The sequence below is a fragment of the Drosophila novamexicana genome, unplaced genomic scaffold, assembly GCF_003285875.2.
Source record: "Drosophila novamexicana strain 15010-1031.04,08,12 unplaced genomic scaffold, DnovRS2.1 tig00001353-arrow-arrow-pilon, whole genome shotgun sequence".
Lineage (NCBI taxonomy): Eukaryota > Metazoa > Arthropoda > Insecta > Diptera > Drosophilidae > Drosophila > Drosophila novamexicana.
In genome coordinates, this window is record NW_020824851.1 from 751,870 (window position 1) to 776,026 (window position 24,157).

Here is a 24,157-nt window from a genome sequence, read left to right on the forward strand (position 1 = left end):
GAATCTATAACTTGCCAAATTTGGAATAAAGGCTGTAGATTGACGAGCTGCTCCAAGGCGTGGCCTGTCGGGCAAGTCGATATGTGGCTTGTTTTATATGGATATTGACGGAGATTTCTGGATGCATTCTCACATGGCACATCCACTCGTTCCACGTGGCATGTGGCCACATTTCCGTGGAACTCCCATACAAATGAGAAGGTAACTATCATCTCGCTGCCCTTCTGTGTTGAAGCGGGCAATATGAATACTTGTTGTATGCATTTTAATTTGATCACGTTATGTAATCAGATTACAAGTACCGTTACTTATGTATGTTGACACCCGCCGCCCCCCACCACCCACGGCCCCGGCTCCTGCTCCACGCTCAATGCTCATTTTTGCATGAAAAATTATAATTGAGTCAAAAATGCAAAGCACACACACGCACGTACGTGTATGTGTGTGTGTGTGTGTGTCAGCTCGTGCGTCGGGCACGGAAATGAAATGCATTGAAACGGAAAAGAAATTATAATCCGTAGTCCTTCACAAAAGCAACAACAACAACAATAACAACAACAACGACGCAGCTCGCTTTTGACTTGAATTACAAATGGCGCCCATGCCACACGCGGGAGTCCTGTTGCTGGCAGAGATGGGAGGCGGTTGGGGGCGTGCCGCTGATGTCATAGACAATCAAATCAAAAGGCGTCAAAGCGTATGTCCTATATCATCATAATGCATGCCATCTCATTTTCACGCGCACGATAAGCAACCGACTGTATATGGAGGAATAGGACGACGACGACGACGACGACGATGGCGATGGCGATGGCGATGGCGACGCCATTTCCGTTTCCGCCCCCACCGCCCGCTTCAATGAAAACAAGCCTGCCAAACGTTTCATGTAATAACGTTGTAAAATTGCATTTGCCTATCCAACAAAAACAACATCAACAAACAAGAGCGCTCTAGTCGGGTTTAACCGACATGCAGATACCCGCATCCGGAGACGCATCCTTCTTCCTTCTTCCCTTAGCCACACACTCTGGGATATTCGTTGCGCGATCCTAATGAAATTTGTGGGGCATAAATATGGCAACCGAATGTGCGTAAATGCCACCGACCAGAGCTTTAACTCGAAAAACACCCGGAAAAACCGGTAGTATCCTAGAAAGTGCACCCTGTATACTATACGAAAGTCTAAATACTTAAATTCCTATATCCAGCTCCTAAACGCTTCGCGCAAAAACAAGTGTTGAATTCGATATGCATCGGTTTCACGAAAGTCGGGCAAGTTATTGAAAGTCCCTTGATCTACGCTGGCAATGGAAATAACGAGGTGCCAAATTTGAGGTACCTAGCTCGAAGATGGACACACGGAGAGACAATCAGACGGGCTGATCAAGACATACATTTGCACAGCACCAATATGCCCTTTATAGCCATTTTCAATGGGTATATTAACAACATTTCCATATTCATTCACGTTGTTGTTTCGGTTGCTTTAAAATTCAGATTATGATTTGATTTCCCAGCAACACAGCAGCAGCGGCAACAGTCGTCTTTGCCTCCACGTGCCCTCCCGTCATCAAGTTACTTAGTTTGTTTGGGGGCCTGGAGCCGGCTGCCTGGCACGGGCCTATTTGTTATTCATAGATTGGGAATTACAAGCAGCCATTGGCAATTGTCAGCATCTTTTACACTCGCACTCGCATTCGCACAGCGATAGGCACGTGTTGATGTCAACTTGTTACATGACCAACTGGGGTCGAATTAATTGTTTGTTTTGCTCGTCCTCGTGCCAGCCTTGCATCACTCGAGCGCAAAATGAGCAGGGTGGGCGGCTGGCTGAAGAATTGGCAATTGCATTGCTTGCTGGGCGTGGCCTATGCGACTGTATAACGCTTGCTTCTTAGCATAACTACTCATCCCGTTTCCATTTCCTCTTGATCATTTAAAAGACGATCGAACCGGACTTGAATATCTTCGAGTTGATCGCGAAAGGATTCAAATGATGCCAATTAATGTGTGAATTTTATAGGTACGTGTTCATTGAATGCTGCCTCTTAATGCTAACATTTTTTAGGCGTTACTTGAATTCATGAAAATCGCGTAGAAAGGCGATCTGCATAAGGGAAAGAGAGAGAGAGAGCGAGAGAGAGAGAGAGAGAGAGAGAGAGAGAGAGCGCGAGAGAGTGAGCGAGGGAGAGAAAGGTAGTGAAATATATGATATGATATTGCGTATGGCATGTGCTTCACTCTGTGGCTAATCTCTTGACATGATCCTAGTCGGGCCGCGGGCATGATCGTTCTGTTTGGTGGGCAAATGCCAGGCACTCCGGGGCACATTAAATGCTAAAAACAATGGCAGACAGTTTGACGCTGTTGGGCAGCAGTTGAGCAACTTGGCAACTTTGGCAACGTGGCAACGTGGCAACTTTGGCAAGTTGTAGTGCTGCAGTTGTCCAGCTGTCCAACTGTCCAGTTCGGTGGTCGATTTTTATGAGCGCCGTCGTTGACAGCTTAAAAGTCTTTTAGCATGAAAAATATTGTCGAGTGGAGGCTTTTGTTGTTGTTGTTGTTGTTGTTGCTGTTGTGGTTTCTGTTAAGCAAAAACTTTGACTTTTGATGTGTTCTGGCGATAAGATTTTGAGCGAGTGCTGCGATTTATGCCCCTGCCCCGTAGCAGCAGCAGCAGCAGCAACAGTTTGCGGCCAAAAGCGTTGCACTTTTAACTTATCTGTTGATGTGACAATCAACTCATTTTAGTGGGTGGCATGGCGGGTTGGAGTGTGTGTGCGTGTGTGTGTGTGTGTGTGTCCTCTTAGGATTGCTGGTGACTTCGCTGTTGCTGTTGTCGTTGTCATTTGGCCATAATTAGCACTGCTTGACGCGTTTTATGCGCATTTTAAGTGCAATTCTCGACTTCAAGCTGTAAATTAATTTCACAAATTGTGCAGCGAATGTGGCGATTGCGGCAATTTAGTGCGGCGATAAATATCAACTCGATTCATTCAATTTCTGTGCGCCCCTGCCTGCATGAGTGAGAGTAAGAGAGAGAGAGAGAGAGAGACGGAGAGAGCGAAAAAGAACGGTTATCTTTTTATGAGCCATCTTTTCTTTAACCTAATCTTCTTTGCATTTGTTGTTGCGCATTTGGCTTTGCGTTTATATTGTCGCCTTTTAAGCAAACATGATTTTGTACTTTAATTCTTTTTATGTCATATTTAAATTGTGTTAATTTAATTTTTATTTGTTGCATGTGACAATTGACACATTCATGGCGGCTTGAAGTGTGTGTGTGTGTGTGTGTGTCCTGTTAACATCGCTGCGTTCTTTTTGTTGTCGCTGCTCGACGCGCTTTACGAGTTGTAATTTTGGGCGAATTTTGGGCAATTGCGGCGAATTAGTGCGGCGATAAATACCAATTCGATTAAGTTCAATGCAGTTCGCCTTATCTGTGCGCTGCTGCATGAGTGAGAGCAAGAGAGCGAAACAGTTGTTATATATTAAGCATCTCTTCTTTAACCCGATCTTCATTTGCATTTGTTGTTGTCCGCTTGTATTTGCGTTTATATTGTCGCCTTTTAAACTAACATGATTTTGTACTTCTATTTTATGCCATATTTAAATTGATTTCATTTGATTTCTATTTGTTTCTTGTCTGTCATTCGATTCGATTCAGCTTTAATGCATCCCCATCTATCGTATCTATCGGCTTTTATATGTATGCATATGGCCACAGAGCGCGCAAAATTAGCATACAACTTGGTACATTTATCGCCTTCAACTCAGCGTCTGATACCGTTGTTGCTGTTGTTCCTGTTGTTGCTGTTGTTGCTGGTTTTGCTGTCATTGGTCACGGCCCATTTGGTTGATAGAGAAGAGGAGCGAACAAAGAGCCGAAGAGATGTGAACAACTTGTGTGTGTGTGGCTTTGGTTTTGTTATTGCTGTTAAGGTTTGTACGATTTTGTCTTTGGCTTTGTTGGCCGCTCTTTGTTTTGTCATCGTGATATATAACTAGCGATAAGACACAGCCAAATCGCCCCCAACGCACCCATAAATAAATTACAAAATGTGAAAAAATAAATATATAAGCAAACGTTTGGCCCATGGGCAGTGCTTGAATATTAATTTAGAGTCAATGTTAGTTAACATACGCTTATTGTCCATCTCTTAATTTAATACCAGTAAATAATTTGCAAATAATTTAAGTTTATATATAAAAGTATATTTAAATATTTACTTACCCAGAATTCACAAACAGGGATGAATTTGTTATTGCCATCGATTAGGAGGAGGGGATTGAATCTATACCATCCTAAAACAAAAGAGAGCGGGTTAGAGAAAAAGCACGAAAAAAAGGGGAATCAAATATGACATACAGACAGACAGAAATATAGAGAGAAAGATAAGGAGAGAAAGAGAGAAATAGAGAGTGAGTGTGTGCGAGAGAGAGAGAGAGAGAGAGAGAGAGAGAGAGAGAGAGAGTAGAAGAGCAAAATAGTTACTTTGTGTAAAACTAATAGCAGATACACAGTTTCTTCTATTGCCGCCAACCCAATTTGCTAAAATCAAAGCATTACAACTGGTAGGCTTACTTGAATTCATGAGAATCGCATAGAAAGGAATCGCTTCAATACATACCTAGACGCATGCATACATATATATGCACATGCATACATAAATACATATATCCATTCATATTAGCACACATACATACATAAGTGCGAGCCTACCTACATACATACAAACATACATCCATAAGTAGATACATACTTACAAGCTTACATACTAACATACATTTTATAAGTACACATACGAACATGCACATATACATAAGTACATACATACATGCATGTTTACATACTTACATACATACTTTCATACTTAGATGCATACACACAAACATGCAAACATATACTTACATACGTTTGTTATACATACATACATATATACATACATACATATATACATACATGCATACATACATGCATTCATACATATATACATACATATATACATACATGCATACATACATGCATGCATACATACATACATACATACATACATACATACATACATACATACATACATACATACATACATACATACATACATATATACATACATGCGTACATGCATACATACATACATACATACATACATACATACATACATACATACATACATACATACATACATACATACATATATACACACATACATACATATATACATACATACATATATACATACATGCATATATACATGCATTCATACATATATACATACATATATACATACATGCATACATACATGCATGCATACATACATACATACATACATACATACATACATACATACATACATACATACATACATACATACATATATACATACATGCATACATACATGCATACATACATGCATACATACATACATACATACATACATACATACATACATACATACATACATACATACATACATGCATTCATACATACACACATCCGTGTCTATCAGCATTCATACACACAAGCACATCTTTATATACACTGCCAGCACAAATTTGTTATCACTCAACACTTATAATAAAAGCATGAAAATCTGTGAAGCCTACTTGAATTTATGAGAATCGCGTAGTAGGGTAATATAGTAAATCTACTCCTTTTCTTTCTTTACATTGCAGCTAAAAGGAATGTTGGTTCTAAAGAAAACTTGCGTGCACACATATGTAAGTTGTTACATAAGTACGTACAAACATACATACATACATATGCATATGTACATAGACATCCACATATACGGAACATACATGCAGTTGAACAGATACAGATATGTAAATATATAATTGCAAACATGCAGGCATACAGAAGTACAGATATACATACATACAGATAAAGGGGCATATAGACATACATAAGTACATAAGTTGAAGAACTCTAAATAAATTTAAACTTATGTTAATAAATAATTTCAAATGTGGATCAATAACTAAGTTATCATAAATCATAGAGGGTATCTACCCTGATATCTATATATACATATATCTATATGTATATCTATATCTATGATAAAACAGCTTATCTTACCAGATGTGCATTGAAATGCAACAAATTGTAGCTCATTATAGTTTAATTCAATGAAATGTCTATGATTTGTTATTTGCAGTTTTTACTAGATCTGAAAATAGTGATTCATATATATATAGTATATATACATCGTTTTTATATACATTTTTAATGGGTCTAGGGTTTACCGAATATGAAATGCAGAAGAAATCAAATTTAATTAAAGAATTCGTAAGTTTCATTAAGCGCGTTTGTTTCTAACGAGGGTCAATATTGGGCAAACGTCAATAATGTTAAAAATTAATGCAATAAGTTGTTCAGCAACAACAAATATAACAGCGACAACAAGAACAGCAACAACAAGAACAGCAACAACAACAACAACAACAACAGCAACAACAATAAAAAACATCGAATATTGATGAAAAGAGCCGCGCACGCGGATAAAAACGCAGACGCGACATTGCGTGATAAACATTTCTCAATGGGCTTCGGAATTACGTGGAATGGGGCTGGGGAGAAGGGGTATTCCGATATACATATATATATATATATATATATATATATATATATATATATATACTTATATATAGTTGTGGATGAAGAATGGTTTTGGGGGACGCTGTCCGAGACTCTGGCCGAAAATGAAATGACATGACGTGTTGTTATTAAGCCGAATCCAAAAACAGAAAACAGAAAACAGGAAAACGCAGAGCTCGATTTTTTATGAATGAAATCACGTACGGGGAGGGTTTGCTTTGGTACGTTTGGATTTTGGGTTAGGGACTGGCACCTAGATCTGAAAGCTGAATCTCGACTCTCTGGACAGCCACACCCCGACGACGTCGTCATCATCGTCGTCGTCGTCGTCGTCTTCGGCGGCGGCGGCGGCTTCAAGGCGATTAGCAAAAAGCGGTAAATGTTGTGTTAAACCTCAATTAAGAAGCGGCCGATTCGAGTTCTCCAAACAGAACCGACAACAGGATGTTAACTTGGGCAATTTGAATTCGCTTTGACTGACGCCACACGCCAGGCCAAAGTCTCGAAATTTACGAGCTTAGGGCTGGATACAGCTCACAGCTCACACAGCTCCCAACTCCCAGAGTCCAGATCGCAGCTCCCAGATCGCGGCTCGCGGCGTTGACAGAGATCTAAATGATCTTCCAGCCTGGTGGCAGCGCACGCAACGGCAACGGCGCCTGGCAGGAGCAGGAGGAGCTGCCCTCCTCATCTGCTGCTGTTGCTGCTTTAGTCTGTTAAGTGCTTTTTAATTTGTTTGCGTTGAAACGTTTCCCCCCGAATTCCTCTTGCCGCACCCCACACCAGGTCTCCCGCGCGCTGAGCACTTTTATCGGGAATCAGGCGAGCTGAGTGCAATTACGACACCTTCAAAGCCTAGCCATGCCCATCCCAAAGCCACTTAAGCGCATCCCTTGGGGGTTGCACGCCCACCTCCAACCATCAGTGGGTGGTGGGCGGCGGATGGTGGGTGCTGGTTGTGCTGGCTTTTGCGATTGGGCTCTGTTACCTCTGCCGGCAACGTTGACTGAGTGCCAAGACCTAATTAAAATAACTTGGTCAACGGTGTGAAAATTACACGCAACTAACCAAGCATCAATCGCTATGCCCCTGCCCCTGCCCCTGCCCCTGCCCCTGCCTCTGCCCCGATCCCTTGTCTGCCTGGTATGCCACCACATTAATGGCCAGTTGGGCATTAGGTGGCCACTTTAATGAGTCCACGCAATCACTGGCCACCACTCGCAGCCGCCTTCTGCCTCTTCCTCTGCCTCTGCCTCTGCAGCCAGTGTCTGTCTGTCACGTCTGCACATCATGTGTCATTTTTAATGTCTTTTTAAATAACTTGGGGGACGAGTGTGAACATTTTCTCACTCATTTTTTTTGCTTTCTTTTTGTTTTTATTTATTTATTTTTGTTTTTTATTTTTAATGAACTTCCATTGCGGCTGTGTTTTAATTTTCGCTTCGTTGTGGAGCTCCTATTGGGTGAACAGGAGAGAGGCAGAAGTGCCGTTAGCCGTTAATGAGAGTCAACCTCAAAATGGCGGCTTGCAATATAAATTGAAAGAAATGCGTTTGCCATAAAAGAAGCTGGCGATGTAAGTACATGTGTATGTATTGGTCGATTCAGTCGATTTCCCCATGTTTCTTAAATGGATTTTCCGAAATTTTAGATTGTGAAAATCTATGGAAATCGGGTAAATAATTTCCCCCTCTTTTGACAAGTGTTCGATGAATTTTCAAAAACTTCGCCTAGCGTAAAAAAAAATAACTGGAGTAAAAAATGCAGTTTCTTAACGTCTTAACGTTCGACTTAGGCTAAGCGATAATTATCAGTCAGTCAGTCAATTAGCCAGGGCAGGAATAAATTTGAAATAATATTAAAACTTTTATAAAGAAGTTTGGCGAGTTTTAAAGTACATGAAACGTTGGTAATAACAGGTTCCGTGCTATTATAACTAAAGTTTAAAGAGGAGACTTAAATGTTGGGCATAAAAACTAAATATACTTATATCATAAAATATAATATATAATATATATCATAATGTCTAGCTAAAAGAAAGCAAATATTCTTATTTTAAATGTTAGACTAAATTTATAATTTTGAACATTTTTTTCAAAATCTTAAATAACTGTTACCCCGGAAAGTTAGCTCTAAAGATTTTCAATTATCAGATATCAGTTTTGAAACACGGAAAAAGGTTTTTTTTTTGAAAGTGGTGTTAGTATAAAATGAAAGGGGTTTGGGTAAAAAGGGGTGGAAAACCCTACCCCTATTTACCATGTGCCATTAAAATTGTTTAAGATTTAGTATTTTTAAAATATATTAGAGCTTAATTATGAGCGATTGTCAAGAGCTCCCGGTTATCCCTCCTGGATATTACTCAGGAGAGATACCAAAACCAGACCTGGTCATATTGCAAAAAGGGTTTATTCAACAAAATATTAAAAATCAAGACTGGACATAACAAAATTTAAGCCCTTAAACTTTCATTAAGATCGAAGGCGTGTCCTTCGTTTAAACGTCTGTATTGTGCAGAATTTAAAGTTATATCTTAGTGGGAGAGGATGCGTCTACGGGCAGGTGAAATGTTAGGCGACTCCCTGTAAACGTCTACATTGTGCTATAGACATTTTTGCGGCTTGTACAAAATCACTTAGTGAAACATAATCAAAATCATGAGCGTACTGCATTTGTTTTTTAAATTGATAAATTGATTATCTACACCAATTTTTGTTGAGTAATCTTATACTCACGTTATATAAAGTAAATTTCTTAACTAGATTTTTAAAAATATTTTATTTAAATAAAAATTGATTTAAATGTACATATTTTTTAGTTTTTTTGAATGCATTGCATGCACTAATATTATTTTTGCCACAAATGTGAATACATATGTACACACACATGTACATAGGAAGAACTGTGAGCATTCCTCTCAGACTGTTCCTTCGAACCTATTAATTAAATTCAGCTGCAGGAACGAAAACACAATCAGACTGCAACAACTGTGGGTCAATACGCACAGTATGTAAATATATGCATAGTACACACATATGACAATCTGCATGCAAAGCAATAATAAGATGTGCTCCGCAGCAACAATATCATCAGTAACAACAGCGCCAATTGTAGTCATTTGTAATGAAGCCATTTTGAAAAGTAACAACAACAACGACAACAACGACAACAACGGCAAAAACAGCATCCACACAAACAAAAAACAACTGCAGTTGCCTGAAGCGAACTCCATCATCAAAACAAAAGCAACAACAACAGCTTCGGCATCAGCATCCGCCCCGAGCGCCTGGCCACTGCCCTCTCTCGATACCTTAGCGCCCCCACCCTAGTTCCATCGCAAGCTCCGCCAGGCCACCTTTACTCTTATATTATGTACCCGATCCAGTTGCCAGAGTCATTCACTTGCACATTAGGCAGCAAATTGACATCGATACTAAACAACTACTACACCCAAACTATACATGCTCTCTAAGTGCGAGAGCGAGAGAGAGGCCAACAGCGTAAGAGGGAGCGAGCGAATGAGAGAGGGCATCATTTAACTGCTGCCAATTTACTGTTTAAATGCCAAACAAAAAGTGTTAACAAGCGCAAAAATAACAAAAGACACTAACACACGCACACACACACAGACATACACACACACAAAAGAGCCTGGCATCCAGACAGCCCCTTTGGCGCAACAGTCTTGACATGTGTTAGAGCAAGCACGCTATATAACTGTGGTGAGACCAAGACGGGCAAGAGTGCGTGAGTTGTCTTTTTGTATGCTGTGCATGTGTGTGTGAATGTGTGTGTACGTGTGTTAACCAGTTTATTGGGGCGGAGCTTACAGATGCTGGATTGTACTTGTTTCTGCTGCTCACAACGGGGTTGAAGCATCCTAAGCATCAGCAACAGCAACAACAACAACATGACGACAAAATAACAACAACAACAACAACAAGAGCAGCTGCTGCTCAGCGCTGTGTTGAGTTCGGAGAGTTGCTATAAAAAGTGTCGCCCAGCTCTTAAAACACAAATACAAATATATGTATGTCGGTGTAAGTACTACTACTAAGTACTAGATTTTTACAAGCTCAGCGCGACAACAACACGCGGCAATAGTAAAGGCAATAGCAACAATACTAACGTTGCCATAAAATGTTTATGGTACGTCAACTAACCGTTATGTTAGCTGTCGGCTCTCACAGCGTCGCGGCCATTGCCAAATGTACTCAACCCACTACACTCTCGCACCCATACACATACGCAGAGAGAAAGAGAAAGAGAGCGAGAGAGGGAGAAAGAAATACAGTGAGAACGCTGGCGCTGATTGAAACCTAATGAATGTCAATTGCTGCCAATTACGACCAATAAATGCAGGCAATAGATGACAACAACAGCAACAAATACAAAGAGCAAAACTCACCACGGCTGAGAGCAGAGCACGCGGGTGTGTGTGAGCGAGACGACGACAGGTGCGCGCTTGGCACTCGACTGGTTTGTTTGCTGTTGTTGTTTTTCCTGTTGTCAGTTCTCCCCACTTATTTACTGTTTTTGTTTTGGCCGTTAACAGCCAGCAGCAGCAGCAGCAGCAGCAGCAACAGCAGCAGCAGCAGTTGCCGCTTTGGCCGCCGCTTGGCTCAGTTTCGGTTGAAAGCCAAAGGCGAGCGGTTCTCTCACGGCTTTTGTTGAGCTCGGCTCGTCTCGTCTCGTCTTGTCGAAGAAAAACATCGTCAAGTACAACGGACATTGAATACACAGCGAGCTGAAAAACAAACACGCGAGTTCAAAGCACAAATACGCATAAACATAGACGAAAGCGCCGTTAATCGGGAAAATTTCGCCAATTATTTTTTTGTTGTTGTTGTTTGATTTTGGTTTGTGCCGTCGGCAAAAGCTTGAATAAAAAAGCGCAGTGTGGTAGAGAGACAAGTCAAAAAGAGTCGGCGCCACCACATGACCACAATGCCACCGGAAATGTCCACAACTACGGCAGCCGTTGGGGACACACCGGGCAGTCTCACGACTTCGCCCTCGGCCACGCAGGCGCCGCGTTCCCGTTTCATGATCACCGACATTCTGGCGGGGAGCGCCGCTGCTGCTGCGGCTGCTGCCGCTGCCGCCGCAATGGCTGCCGCTGCCGGACGCAGTTCCGCCAGTCCGCCGGAAGATTGCTACGCCCCGCCGCCAACCCGCGATCCACAGCAGCAGCAAGCGCAGCAGACACAGCAGCAAGCCCAGCAGCAGGCTGCACTGCAGCATTATCTGGCGCAGCAGCAGCAATTGCTGCGCTTCGAGCGCGAACGTGAGCGCGAACGCGAGCGGGAACAGTATCATCATGTGGCCCCGCTGCTTGCCCACTTTCCACCCAGCCACTATGCGGTGCTCCAACAGCAGCAACAGCATCCACACGCACATCTACATCGTTTCGCCCGGCAAGCGGGTCGCGAAGGATCGCCGCCGCTGTCCAAGGATTGCCACACAACAGCTGCGTGGAATACGGTAAGTGAACTGCCAAGCAATCAATCAACTGATCAGTCAATCAATCAAGGTCTCTATGTTATAGTGCTTGCAAACAATTAACCAGTGTTACAATTTTGTGAGGTCTAATTAGCTTTATGGAATGACTTATTATAGATACATCATGATTGACATTCATTTAGAGCTCTAGCGATAAGATGCTATGTCTCGCCATTTATTAATTAGTATGTGCTTAGGTTTATATATTAGCTTTGATTCACTTTTTGAATGAGTAATTATTGATACATCTTGATTGATAGTCAAACGAACTCTCTCTGAGATGCTCTGCTAAGACGCTAATTGTTTATCAGATTATGGCTTAATATATATACATTGATTGATAATTATTCGTACTCTTTGAATAAATATTCACATATAGTATGGCTTAATATACATACATCTCGATTGATCATCATGTGAACACTTGTCAATATGGTGTTGCCGAGTCACTTTTGAAATGAATAAATATAGATACATCTTGATTGACAAACAATATAACTGCTTGAACTGATATGTTAATTGGCAATCAGGAAATACTTGTGACTATATTCTTCTTTGATTTACTTGTGGTATGGCTAAAGGTATATACACCTTGATTGACAGTCAATCAAATATGCAAAACTTATGATACTATTTCTTTTTCGATACATTTGTGGATTGAATGAATATAGCTGCATCTTGATTGATCTTGACCATCATTAGAACTCTTTGAAATGCTTTGAATATAATTATGATAATTTCCGGAAAGTTGCAATTTGAGGTGCGATTATTGCAAGCTGACCAATTTGGTTTGACTTAAAAATTTCATGAATTTTCAAAAATGCATATTTTTATTTTATTTTTTAAAATAAAGTTGTCTAAGACTTTCTGGAAAGTGTTCCCTGCCAAAAGTCTAGCAAAATACTTAAACATTTGTGTTAAATTAAGTTGAAGGAGTATATTTTAGTTTTTAGACAACGCCCTTTTTCTTCAAAATGTGTTTATCTGAAAGTTTTTTAAAGTAAATTTGGGTTTCTTAGGGGTAATGCAGATATCTCTAATTGTTTGAGTATAAGACTAATAAATATTATATAGCCTTAATAGATTACTAAGCCATTTATTTTGTACTTTCTGCTGTTGGCTTTGCGGGCAGCAGGCACAACCGCTAAATCCACACACACATCCGCAACATCCACTTGCCCATCATCCGCATCCGCATGCGCATCCGCATCATCATCAGCTGCAGTTGGAGCGCGAACGTCTTGAGGCGCTGCATCGTCATGGCGCCGGCGTGCCGCTCGGCGGCGCATCGGGTCATGTGGAGGGCCAAGACGAACGATCCCGTTCGCCGCTCGTCCTACATTCGCTGGGCGGCAGCAACAACAACAACAGCAACAACAACAACAACAACAGCAGCAACAACAGCAGCAGCAACAACAACATTAGTGGGTGTAGCAACAGCAACAACAACGGCAACACAAGCGGCCTGCTGCTGGGCGGCACCGGCAGCAGCATCAGCGGGGATCAGGCGAGCACCATTGACGACAGCGACAGCGACGATTGCGGTAAGTAAGGAAAGCTCTAACTGATTCCAAATCCAGAATGGGAAAGCATTTGGAGTGCTGTTACTTTCTCTTTCAAAGAATTGAAGCATGAAAGCCTAATTGTACCGATCTTAAAGCAGCTTTTTGTAAGCTTCAGCTTAAACTTTTGTTAGGTGAGCTTTAAGTGAGCTTTAGGTATGTCGATCACTTTTTGAGCCGCTTCTAAACATCATTTTCTAGGTATTAATATAGCATACGAAATTAAGGTAAACGAGTAACACTTTTTACTTATTCGCTGTATTCAAATATCCTGTTAAGCTCTTGCCCTAATAACTTTTGCTTAAAGCTTTCAAAAAAGCTTTTAAGCTCTGCTATGTTATTTGGCGTTGACATAAATTGTTTCATTTAAAAAAATGTGCGAGTAAAAAAATGTGTTAAAATAATAACTGATGATTTGCTTAAGGCGAGCTTTAAATAAACTTTACGAGAGCTTTCAGTTTTTTTGTGAAGGCCTTCCCAGTTATGTAAGACTTGCAGCTGATCATCTTGAATATTGTTGCGGATTAAATTTGCGATTATTGTGATAAGAAATATTGAAGTATTGAGTGCAAAATGTCTCTCTCTCTCTCTTTTCCTTCAAAGATTTCCCATTTTCATGGCTCTCAGATCCAGCTGCAAGGCGCGTTCCCATTTTCTGCGTAATGCCCGCGCTAACTGCAATAAACCGAATATAACACAGCAACAAATAGGTGTTTTTTCAGCCTCAGCTATATAAGGAGATACCCTGTAGGGCCAGCGACATACATGGTCAAAAACACGCAAACGCTGTGCGTTTTCTTTCCTTAGTCCCACACTATATTTATTTCTTCCTTAATTTACTTAGGCATTTATAGTCCGATCTTTTTGCAATTTTCAGTGCTTAAATATGGCATACAAAAGTGTGTATATACCAAAGTGCAAGGCTTCACCTATGGTTTTTTTTTTAAAGTTTAATTTAGGGGGAATCTGCTTAAACTATCCGATTACCTAAATGCCAAGTTTTGTGAAGCTGGCTCCAATAATATTCGAGTTAAGTTTAAAAAACCATGTACTCAAATGGAAATTGTTCGATAATATGAAAATGCTTAAAGATAGAATAAGAAATAAGAATATACTCGGTTTGTGTATGGTATACGAACAAATATATACAACAATTCAAGTCTCTGGACTTTTTAGGCGCTGCTCAAGAAAATATATAGTTTAAGAAGTTGGAGATGCTTACTTCTGACTGTTACAAACATTTGTATAAAAAAAAAAAAACAAAATTCGTATGACATTGCTTAAGATATGTATATGAATCAAGCGAACAACAACAAGAACAGCAGCTGAGCTAGCTGAGCCGAGACATTCGGCCAGACAGACCGACAATCACGCGTCGTGGCAACAAAGTAGCTAAATATTCACAGTATTTAATTATTTGGCCATTTACGAGTTTGTATGTGCACAATTATCAGCGCGAACAAGCTCCGAGAGCGGAGAATTAGTCGGCGTTCATATGCGATGCGATGCGATGCGAATGCAATGCGAATGCGACTCGATTCGGTTCGAATCGCTCAACTAGCAACTAGCTACCCTTGACAGAATGCCCAAATAACAACAACAACAACAACAGCAACAAGAGATGCCCACGTTCTGCGCCCTGTCGCATCCCCCCCCTCTCGTTAACTGGCCGCCGCATGCCACCTGCCACCTGACCCCAGACAGCTTTTCGCATGCAACAGTTTAATTGATTTTAATGTTTTTGAATGCTGTTGTTGTTGTTGTTGTTGTTTGCGTTTTTATTGTTATTGCTGCTGCCATTAGGAGTGTTTCTATTTGATTTCTGTTGTTGCTTATTTTTATTATTATTATTTATTTGTTAAGCGCTTTTAAACGTTATGCAAATTATGACAAATTACTATTAAATAGTCATAAACGTGCGTTGGAAATTGATTTCGCTGCGAGTTGTGTGAGTTGTTAAAGCAAGCTGCATGATAAGTGAGAGAGAGAGAGAGAGAGAGAGAGAGTGGTAGAGAGGGCGCGAGAGTAAGAGGCAAAGAGAGTGGAAAAGAGAGACATTTAAATAAAGTGTGCTTGGATCTGTAGGCATGTGCCTGCGCCGAGTGACAAGTGCTAATGAGATTCTATTACCACATGGCTTTCGATGAATTAATTAAAAAAAAAAAGTCTTAAACTAAATAAAGCAATAAGAAAAACTATAGCAATAAAATAAGTTTACTTGCATTGCACTTCAAACATTATTTCGAGCCGACATTTTCTTTGTAAAAGTAACAAAGTCTAAATATTAACTTTTAATGCAACTTTTTGGAATTTAGTTAAAATTTTGCATCTAAACGAATTTTATGAATTGCAATTAAATTGTCATATAAAGTCGGCTGTTAGTCACAGGTTGATGAAAAAAATATCCAAAAAATATAATCAATGAAATATTTATAAAGCCAACAGGAACGATAACAAATTCATTATAATATACTCAGACTCTCTTAGTATTATACAAATTGTATATTATTACTGATAATTTGTTTTGTGGATATTCAACAATTCGCTAAACTTCAGCCGAGACATGCTGTTCACGATCACGAGACTTCTGGCCAATTATTTTGGAGAGCATACGAATGATCTAAGAAAATACTTAATGGGCTATAGTACAACATTCGACCAGTGAAAGTAGGTTATATATACAGTGTCAATAAATCAAAGTTTAGACACGATATGCGCACAAGTCAATCTGTTGAAGCTTATTATTGATTCGTTTTAATAAACTAAATTCTCAAATACGTTTTTAAAGTCAACCGCGATTTCACGCACATTTTTAATTTCGTTGGACTTGTGCTAAAGTCAATTAAAAGCAATCATAGATATAATACACACAGCCACACATACACACACACTCACACATATCTATAGGTGCGTGTGGAGAGCGAGAGAAATGCGCCCCGCGTTGCTGTCAATTCAAGAAATTCTGTTTTGATTTGAGACACAAGCCAAATGATAGAAATTTTAAATCCATAAATGTGTTGGCAACACCACACACATCCCACACACACACACACAAACACTTACACACACACACACACACACTCGCTCGCTCACGCTTTTAATCAGCTGGGTGTCGATTCTCTTTCACAGTTGGGTCGACTTTTTAGCCCACGCTGCGAGCTTCGATTTCGAGGCAGTCAAAAGAAAATATATATAAAAAAAAATTACAAAAATGAAAAGTAAAACAAACGAAAAAAACAGATTTTTTTCCCTTTATTATATTTTAATACCCAGCATCCATTGAAAGGGATTAAAAAGTGGCAGAAGCTGGTTTCTCCGAGTCCATAAAGTATATATATTCTTGTTCATCATGTCCAAAATTTCGATAAATATCGATTTTGAAGTAGAAACTATCGAGAAAATCTGGGAGATTATAAAATATAGAATTTATGCTGAGATCTAGAACATTTCTCTTTTCGGATACCCCGCAAAGCTGAAAAGAACTCTTTTATGTAAGGTGTAGGACCTTGTGCTTAGGTGTAGCCACAAAATATGTAGATACCTAGATGCTCTGCAAGGTACATGTATTGGGATCGGATGATCGGAATATAATAGCTTGAAGCGTACGATCGCATTGATTAAGTTCTTGTATGAATAACTTTTTGTTTTTGAAAATATCTTAACTAAGTTTAGCATTCAAAAGTTGTATCCTGCTACTTGGCTGTGAGCAAAATCTCATGAACTTCTATTATATCATATAGATCTATAGCAAGAATAATTTGAAAAATAAGTTTTTATATGGATAAGTTGTCTGTTTTTCATGATATCTTGACCAAATGCAACAACTTCGTGCTTGATAATACCAAATGTCTAGAAGGGTATTTAATCTTCGGCCTGTCGTTCTATCTTTTTTTTTGGCGTGTTTCGTTTTAAAGCGCTGCAAAAACGTAGCTTTTAACGGCCTAATCGAGGCTCGCAAGCAGAAATCGATGCGCATTCTTGTTGCTCACAATTCAAATTTGTTGCTCACGGCCGAAGGCTTTGGTGACACTCGCGTGTCACTTGAGACGCGTGCGAGCGACAGTTGCTCAGGCTCGGACGGGGCCCAGGATCGATCAGGATGCGAGCAACGATAAGGCGCTTCTCGGATCGCAGTCGCGCAGCGCGTTTGAAATTGAGCTTTAGCTTGATTCGAGCCGCTACTCAGAGCTGAGTTGCCGTCTGTCAAATGAACTGTGCGCTGATCCGCAGCGACATGCAGACACTCGTATCACACTTCTCTCTCAGCCCGTCTCACATTTAGCTTCGTATGCCTTTTTTCCTCTTCTTCTTGTTCTTCTTCTTCTTTTTTTTTGTTGATTTATATATATATATATATATAAATATGCATATAACATATCGCTGATTGAAATTAATATTTGGTTTCGTCTCGTTTTTTTTTTTTTTAAGTTGAGTTGGCTTCCAAAGCGAAGCGTGTGGCCGCTAAAAGCAGCAACAACAACAACAGCAACCAAAACTGCAAGCAGAAAGTGCAAACACACACACACACACACACACACTTGAATACATGCATTCACGCGCGCGCACTTGGCTTAGCAAGCTGCAAGTTTGTTGCCTAAGTCTTTCGTTTTTCCTTGTGATTTTGTTTTCGGAAATGTAGCGCAAAATTTTGCTAGACACAATGCATAGTTATATATGATAATGCATACAATCGCGTTACCGTTATGCAAGCTTTATTGTAGCATTAACATTCTGTTGTTGGTGCTGGTGCTGCCGCCGCTGACTGCATTTAAGCGTGCACATTATCAAAATGCTGATAAACGTTTAGCAGCAAGAATCCAAAGAGAGCCCAGCAAAGCAGCTAAATGAGACTTGTTGTTGTTGTTGTTGCTGTTGCAATTGTAATCTTTGTTTTTGTTGTTGCTTTAATTAAAATGCAAAAAGGCCAATTGCAAATGTGTTGCTGCCATGCGCAATTAAATGCAGCCAACAGCAACAGCAACAACAAGACTTGGCCAACAGTTGGTTCAACACAGAGACAGACAGACAGGCAGAGGCAGAAGGAAGTCCGCCACCGTCGTTGTTGTCTGCACACTTAAGCATGTTTAATACAGTTTAGCCACAAGCTCTTAATTACAAATGCAAAGACTGTGCATGTGTGTGGGGGGAAAGGAGGAGGGGACGAGGAGAGTTATGAGAGGGATAGAGATATTGCGGAAATGTTTTGCTGACTGACTCTTGACTAGTGCCAATCGCGAGAGCAGCTGCCAGCTGTTGGCTGGTTTTTCATGCATACCCTGCCTCAACACACACACAAGAAGGGTATAGAACTATATGCTGGCAATGTGTGTAATAGACAGCAGTAGGCAGCTCGTGCTACAAATTTGTTCATAAACATTAGATATACGACGCGTTTGCCGTTTAAATGTTTACAACTTAAAGTTTGCTTAAATATTAATCAAGCATCGAGTCTGGGTGAGCATAAACAGGTGCTCAGCAGGGCTGCAAACCTGTTTTGGAGCTGAACCGAACCGTAAACCAAAGAAGTTGGCAAGAAACAGCTCAATCGAAGCCCGAACCAAACAGTTTCAAGATCTGCAACCAAGAGCATTCAGTTAGTACAAGCCATGAACCGAACCAGCAACAAGTTTGGCTGCTGCTAAGACACTTTATAGCTGGATTCAGGCTATCTGCTGTTCAAGCTGACTCGTCTAGAGTATTCCTGGGAGCTGCGGGCGGCGGCCAGAGGAGAAACGAATGCATTGAGGAGCTGTAGAGCTGCAGCTGTTGGCAGCTGGTCTAATGCAAAAGTCAAGTGTTTGCTGGGCCGATAATGGCCAGGCAAACAGTGAGAGTAAGAGAGAGAGAGATCAAGAGAGAGAGAGAGAGAGAGAGAGAGAGAGAGAGAGAGAGAGCAAAAGAGATGGTGGCAAGTGTGGCATGGTGGCTTGTGAGATGCTGCTTTGAGATATTTATAATTTATTCAAAATGGTACGCCAAAATGGGTACTGGCCAAATATTGACAAGACGGGACCGTGAAAAGAATTCACAGATGCAAAAAGACGAAAGCGCTCGACCAGGAGACACTCATGTACAAAGTTATATATATATATATATATATATGTATATTTTAAAATAGAAGTGAAGCGAATAACAACAAATGTTCAATTCATTTTAAAAAACAATCAATTCTAAGGGAACTGGGCAGAATCTCGAAATATTTATGCTTGTCTCTTTGCTGCCAAACTTCACGCGTTAAAAGGCTTCTCTACTTTGCACGTAGTACAAGCCGACCATTCCATATCAAGACTCTACCATCAATCTAGCTGTATATATATTTAATATATATTTTGCAAAACTGTTAGGATATTAATTTGCTCATATATACTTATTTGAAAAAAAGTAAAATTTTACATGCAACAACTTTTCTTGATCGATTTTTCGCTTGGAGCTATATGATATATATAGTTATGTTGATATGATTTTGTTCAGGCGAGACTAATTTCCTAATTAATTAATTAAGTTAAGTTAAGTCAAGATATTTTGAAAATCAAGAAGGGTTTTCTCCTATGGCAGCCATATGATATAGTGCTCCGATCCGGACGATTCGCACATCTGAAATGCCTGCAGTAATTTATCGACTCGTTTTTTGCTGCAGATCAAGAATATATATATATGGGTACGGATATATCTCCTTTCGGGTGTTTCGTGCCAAAATACCCTCTACAAGAGCATGACAATCATCTTTGTGTTTGGCCAGCTTTAATCAAATACCCGTATGCTTAATTTACATCTGCAAATGGACCTTACAAACTGCTCTAAAAGTCTGAATAGGTTCAGCAAAAAGTCAAATGAATCAATGAATCAATTTGATTGGGGAGCGAGTAAAATCGCGAGCACTTTAGGCGTTCGCTTTGCGATTTGTTCGGCTTCGTTTCACACGTTCCACGAAAAAAAAAAAAACAAAAACAAAACTCAGAGCTCAATCGACTGATCGTGTTGTTGTTGCTGTAATTTTTTTTGTAATTTGTGCTCATAAAGTGTTTAATTGCAAATTAGCAATGGTATGCCACAAACTTGAAGGCAACTTTGTCGTTGTTGTTGTTGTTATCAGGTGTTGCATGTGTTCTAGCCATAAAGCTAAATACCCCACAAATGGGATGCTAGAAAGGAAGAGAGCGAGAAAGAGGGAGGAAGAGAGAGATGTATTGAATGAATTTATGCAACAGTTGTTTTACTTTTCACTTGCGCACAGGTGGCAAAGACGACGATGGCGAGGATAGCCTGAAGAATGGGAATAGCGGCGCCAATGGCGAGTCCCATTTGGGCCTCAGCCTGAGCAAGAAGCAGCGAAAGGCGCGCACCGCTTTTACGGACCATCAGCTGCAGACGCTGGAGAAATCCTTTGAGCGGCAGAAATATCTCAGCGTACAGGATCGCATGGAGCTGGCCAACAAGCTGGAGCTGAGCGATTGCCAGGTGAAGACCTGGTACCAGAATCGCAGGTGAGTTGGCGGCCTCTTTGACTTCTGCTTAATTGAGCAGGCATCGGCGGCATAGGGTTCGGCAGGTCGGGCAGGGACGGGAATGCCTTCAAACCGACTAGAACTGTGTGTGCTAATCAGCGCCTTTTATGGAACCGCCCATTTCTTCGCGCACTTTTCCAATAAAAATCATTTTAATGGCTACCCCAAAGTCGTCAACCCCCCTCCAGCATCACTCCCTTGCACTGCTCTCACGAAGCTACGACCGGTTCGGAATCAGCGCTGGGGCTGTTTATGCGTTTTGTTTTTATGCTGATTGCTTAATTTGCTGCATTTTGCGCAAGAGTCGTAAAATGCTTTGCTGTTTATTAAATGAGTTGTTTACTTTTTTTGTGCGCCACTCTACGCAAGTTTGTTGCCTAAGTCTTTCGTCTGGCGTATTTTCGCTCGCATGTGTCCGCTGCTGCTCCCTATCGGGGGGCGGTTCGGCGTCATCCGCTATTCGATTCGATTTCTAATAGCATTTGCCGCTGCTGTTTAAAAATAGCTGCCAAAGCCGCTGCCTTATTACGTTTAATAGCATTTTATTTTTATTTTCTTCTTTTTTTTTTTTTTTAATTATTGCCCAATGACTTGTCACATTTGGTTGGGCATTAAAAGCGGCTGCTAGAGCAGAGAGACAGACAGACAGAGAGAGAAAGAGAGAGAGAGAGAAAGAGAGAGAGAGAGAGAGAGAGTGAACCAGAGTTGAACCAGACCCAGGCCACAGACTTGGCATCTTGCAGGCCACTCGCTGAGCAAAAGCCAACCGGATATTGAGTACGGTTCGCATGCTGGGCATAATGACTCGCGAATGCTCTGCAATCAAAGAGAGAGAGGGAGAGAGAGGAGGGAAGAGATAAAAGTGGCCATTCGGAGAGACAGATATAGGGGATATCAGATATTACGTTTTGCAGTAGAATCAGCAAGTGACAAAAAGAGAGATGAGGATATAGAGAGAGAAAGAGAGGGATATTAGATAGTAGTACTAATAATTTTTTTTTCATTGACAGCTAGAAAGAATGAGAAAAGGGAAAAGAGGAAGTGAGTGAGAATAGGAGAAATATAGAGGAGCCTGAGATATGAGACAATACGAATAGTAAATGTTCTACAGTAGAACCAGCGAGAAAGAGCCAAAGAGAGGGGGAAAAGGAGAAAGAGATAGTGAAAGAGAAGCAGACAGAGAGAAAAAGAGGGAGAGGGGCTGGTATACTAGACAATATGAATAGCAAATGCTCTGCGTGTAACCAGCGAGATTTATAGTAGAGCCAGAGAGCGGAGAATAGCGAGAAATAGAGATAGACACGAAATCCTCACTCCGAAACACTCTGCATATTTTGAAAACTACGCCAAAGACGCGCACAAAATGCCTCATATAATCAATATGCCCAGGCGCATAGGGTATGTTTTGTTAATTCTAAACATTTTCACAGCTGCGTGCGATGAACGCGCAAAAATTGCAGCTCAGTTCGGGGTCGAGGTTTCGGTTTTTGGGTTGTGGCTGGCGCCTAGACGCAATTAAAGGATTTGCCAAAGATACGCCAGCGAGAGGGAGTCCAGATACAGGCCTCTCTCTCTCTCCCGCTCTCTCTCTCGCTTTCGCTGCCATAAATGCAGGCGTGCCAATGCCAATTAGGCCTCAGCCTGGTCTCTCTCGCCGCGTCTCCGTTGCAGTTGTGGTGGGCGTGAGTGCGTCCGGACTGCAAGATAAATGACAAAACAATTAAGTGCGAAATATAAACAGCAATAATAGCAAAGAGCAGCGACAGCGTCCTGGCTGGCGCTCAGCAGGCGGCAGGGACACGCGCAGTCAGCGGCATGAGTCGGCACTCTGTGGCATGATTAATAGCAACAACAACAGTTGCCGGATTAGTTTGGCTTAGCTCGATCCCTTGATGCCCAATGCCTGTTCGAGGTCTTTCTTTTTTAGCATTCGACACGCTCTCGCACGCAACTAATCGAGTGTTCCCTTTGCTTTTTTCTTTCCTGCCTCCCGCCACAGAACCAAATGGAAGCGCCAAACCGCCGTCGGGCTGGAGCTGCTCGCCGAGGCTGGCAACTATGCGGCCTTTCAGCGGCTTTATGGCAGTGCCACGCCCTATTTGAGCGCCTGGCCGTATGCAGCCGCTGCGGCAGCACAGACACCGCACGGTGCACCGCCCTCGGCCATTGATATATACTATCGCCAAGCGGCAGCAGCCGCCGCACTCCAGAAGCCAGCGCTGCCCGCGACCTACATGTACCCCAGTCGCATGCCACCGGGCATGGGGCTGCCGGGCATGCCGCCGCCGCCAGGTGCCGCGCCCATGCTGAGCGGCTATTATGCGCCGCCGTTGGCGCCGCGCGAACGCTCGCCGGCGACCAGCCAGAGCGCCAACAGCGAAGCCGAATACGAGCGCAGCAGCAGCAGCCGGCAGCGTCTGTTGACGCCAAGCCCGCCCCTCAATCCAGGCAGTCCGCCAACGCGACGGGAGCATGCCGCCGAGGAGGCGCCACCGAACGCGGCCAAAACGTCCGAATCGGAGTCGGAGCGTATTGAGCTGACGACGCTGCCAGCGGTCGAGGTGGATGAGGATGAGGACGATGACGAGCTGGCGCTGGAGGTATGAGCGCTCGGCTCAAGGCTGGATCTCAGACGGCGATTACAACGGGACAGCTCCAAGACACCCAGCTGTATGCTCAGCTGCCCCACGTAAATGTCTCACATTAAACAAATATAAAATATATATTAAATATATATATATATACATTTTTTTTAATATATAAATCTAACTATTTAAAAAGTAGCTTAACGAATTTTTGTAAATTTTTGTAAATGTTTTGTACATAAGCAGGGAATTTTTTTTTTAAACCATATTTTTTTTTTATAAACTTTAAAATTTTTTTGTGCCTAGTCTTAAGACGTCTATTGTGTGTTGTAATGAATAATAAAAGAAAAAAAAACTGAGAAATGAAAAAGTAAAAAGAGCAATCGAAAATATGCGAGAACTTTT

At 41.4% G+C, this 24,157-nt stretch overlaps 1 protein-coding gene across 1 annotated transcript; it reads left to right on the top strand.

The window, feature by feature from the left end:
* The first annotated feature begins 11,536 nt into the window (after positions 1 to 11,536).
* On the top strand, positions 11,537 to 23,868 carry LOC115767228 (homeobox protein B-H2). The gene is made up of 4 exons (XM_030711425.1): positions 11,537 to 12,005; positions 13,300 to 13,644; positions 20,897 to 21,146; positions 23,167 to 23,868. Exons 1-4 carry the CDS (start codon positions 11,537 to 11,539, stop codon positions 23,771 to 23,773), a joined length of 1,671 nt encoding a protein of 556 aa, XP_030567285.1. The 3' UTR covers positions 23,774 to 23,868.
* The last annotated feature ends 289 nt before the right edge of the window (positions 23,869 to 24,157 follow it).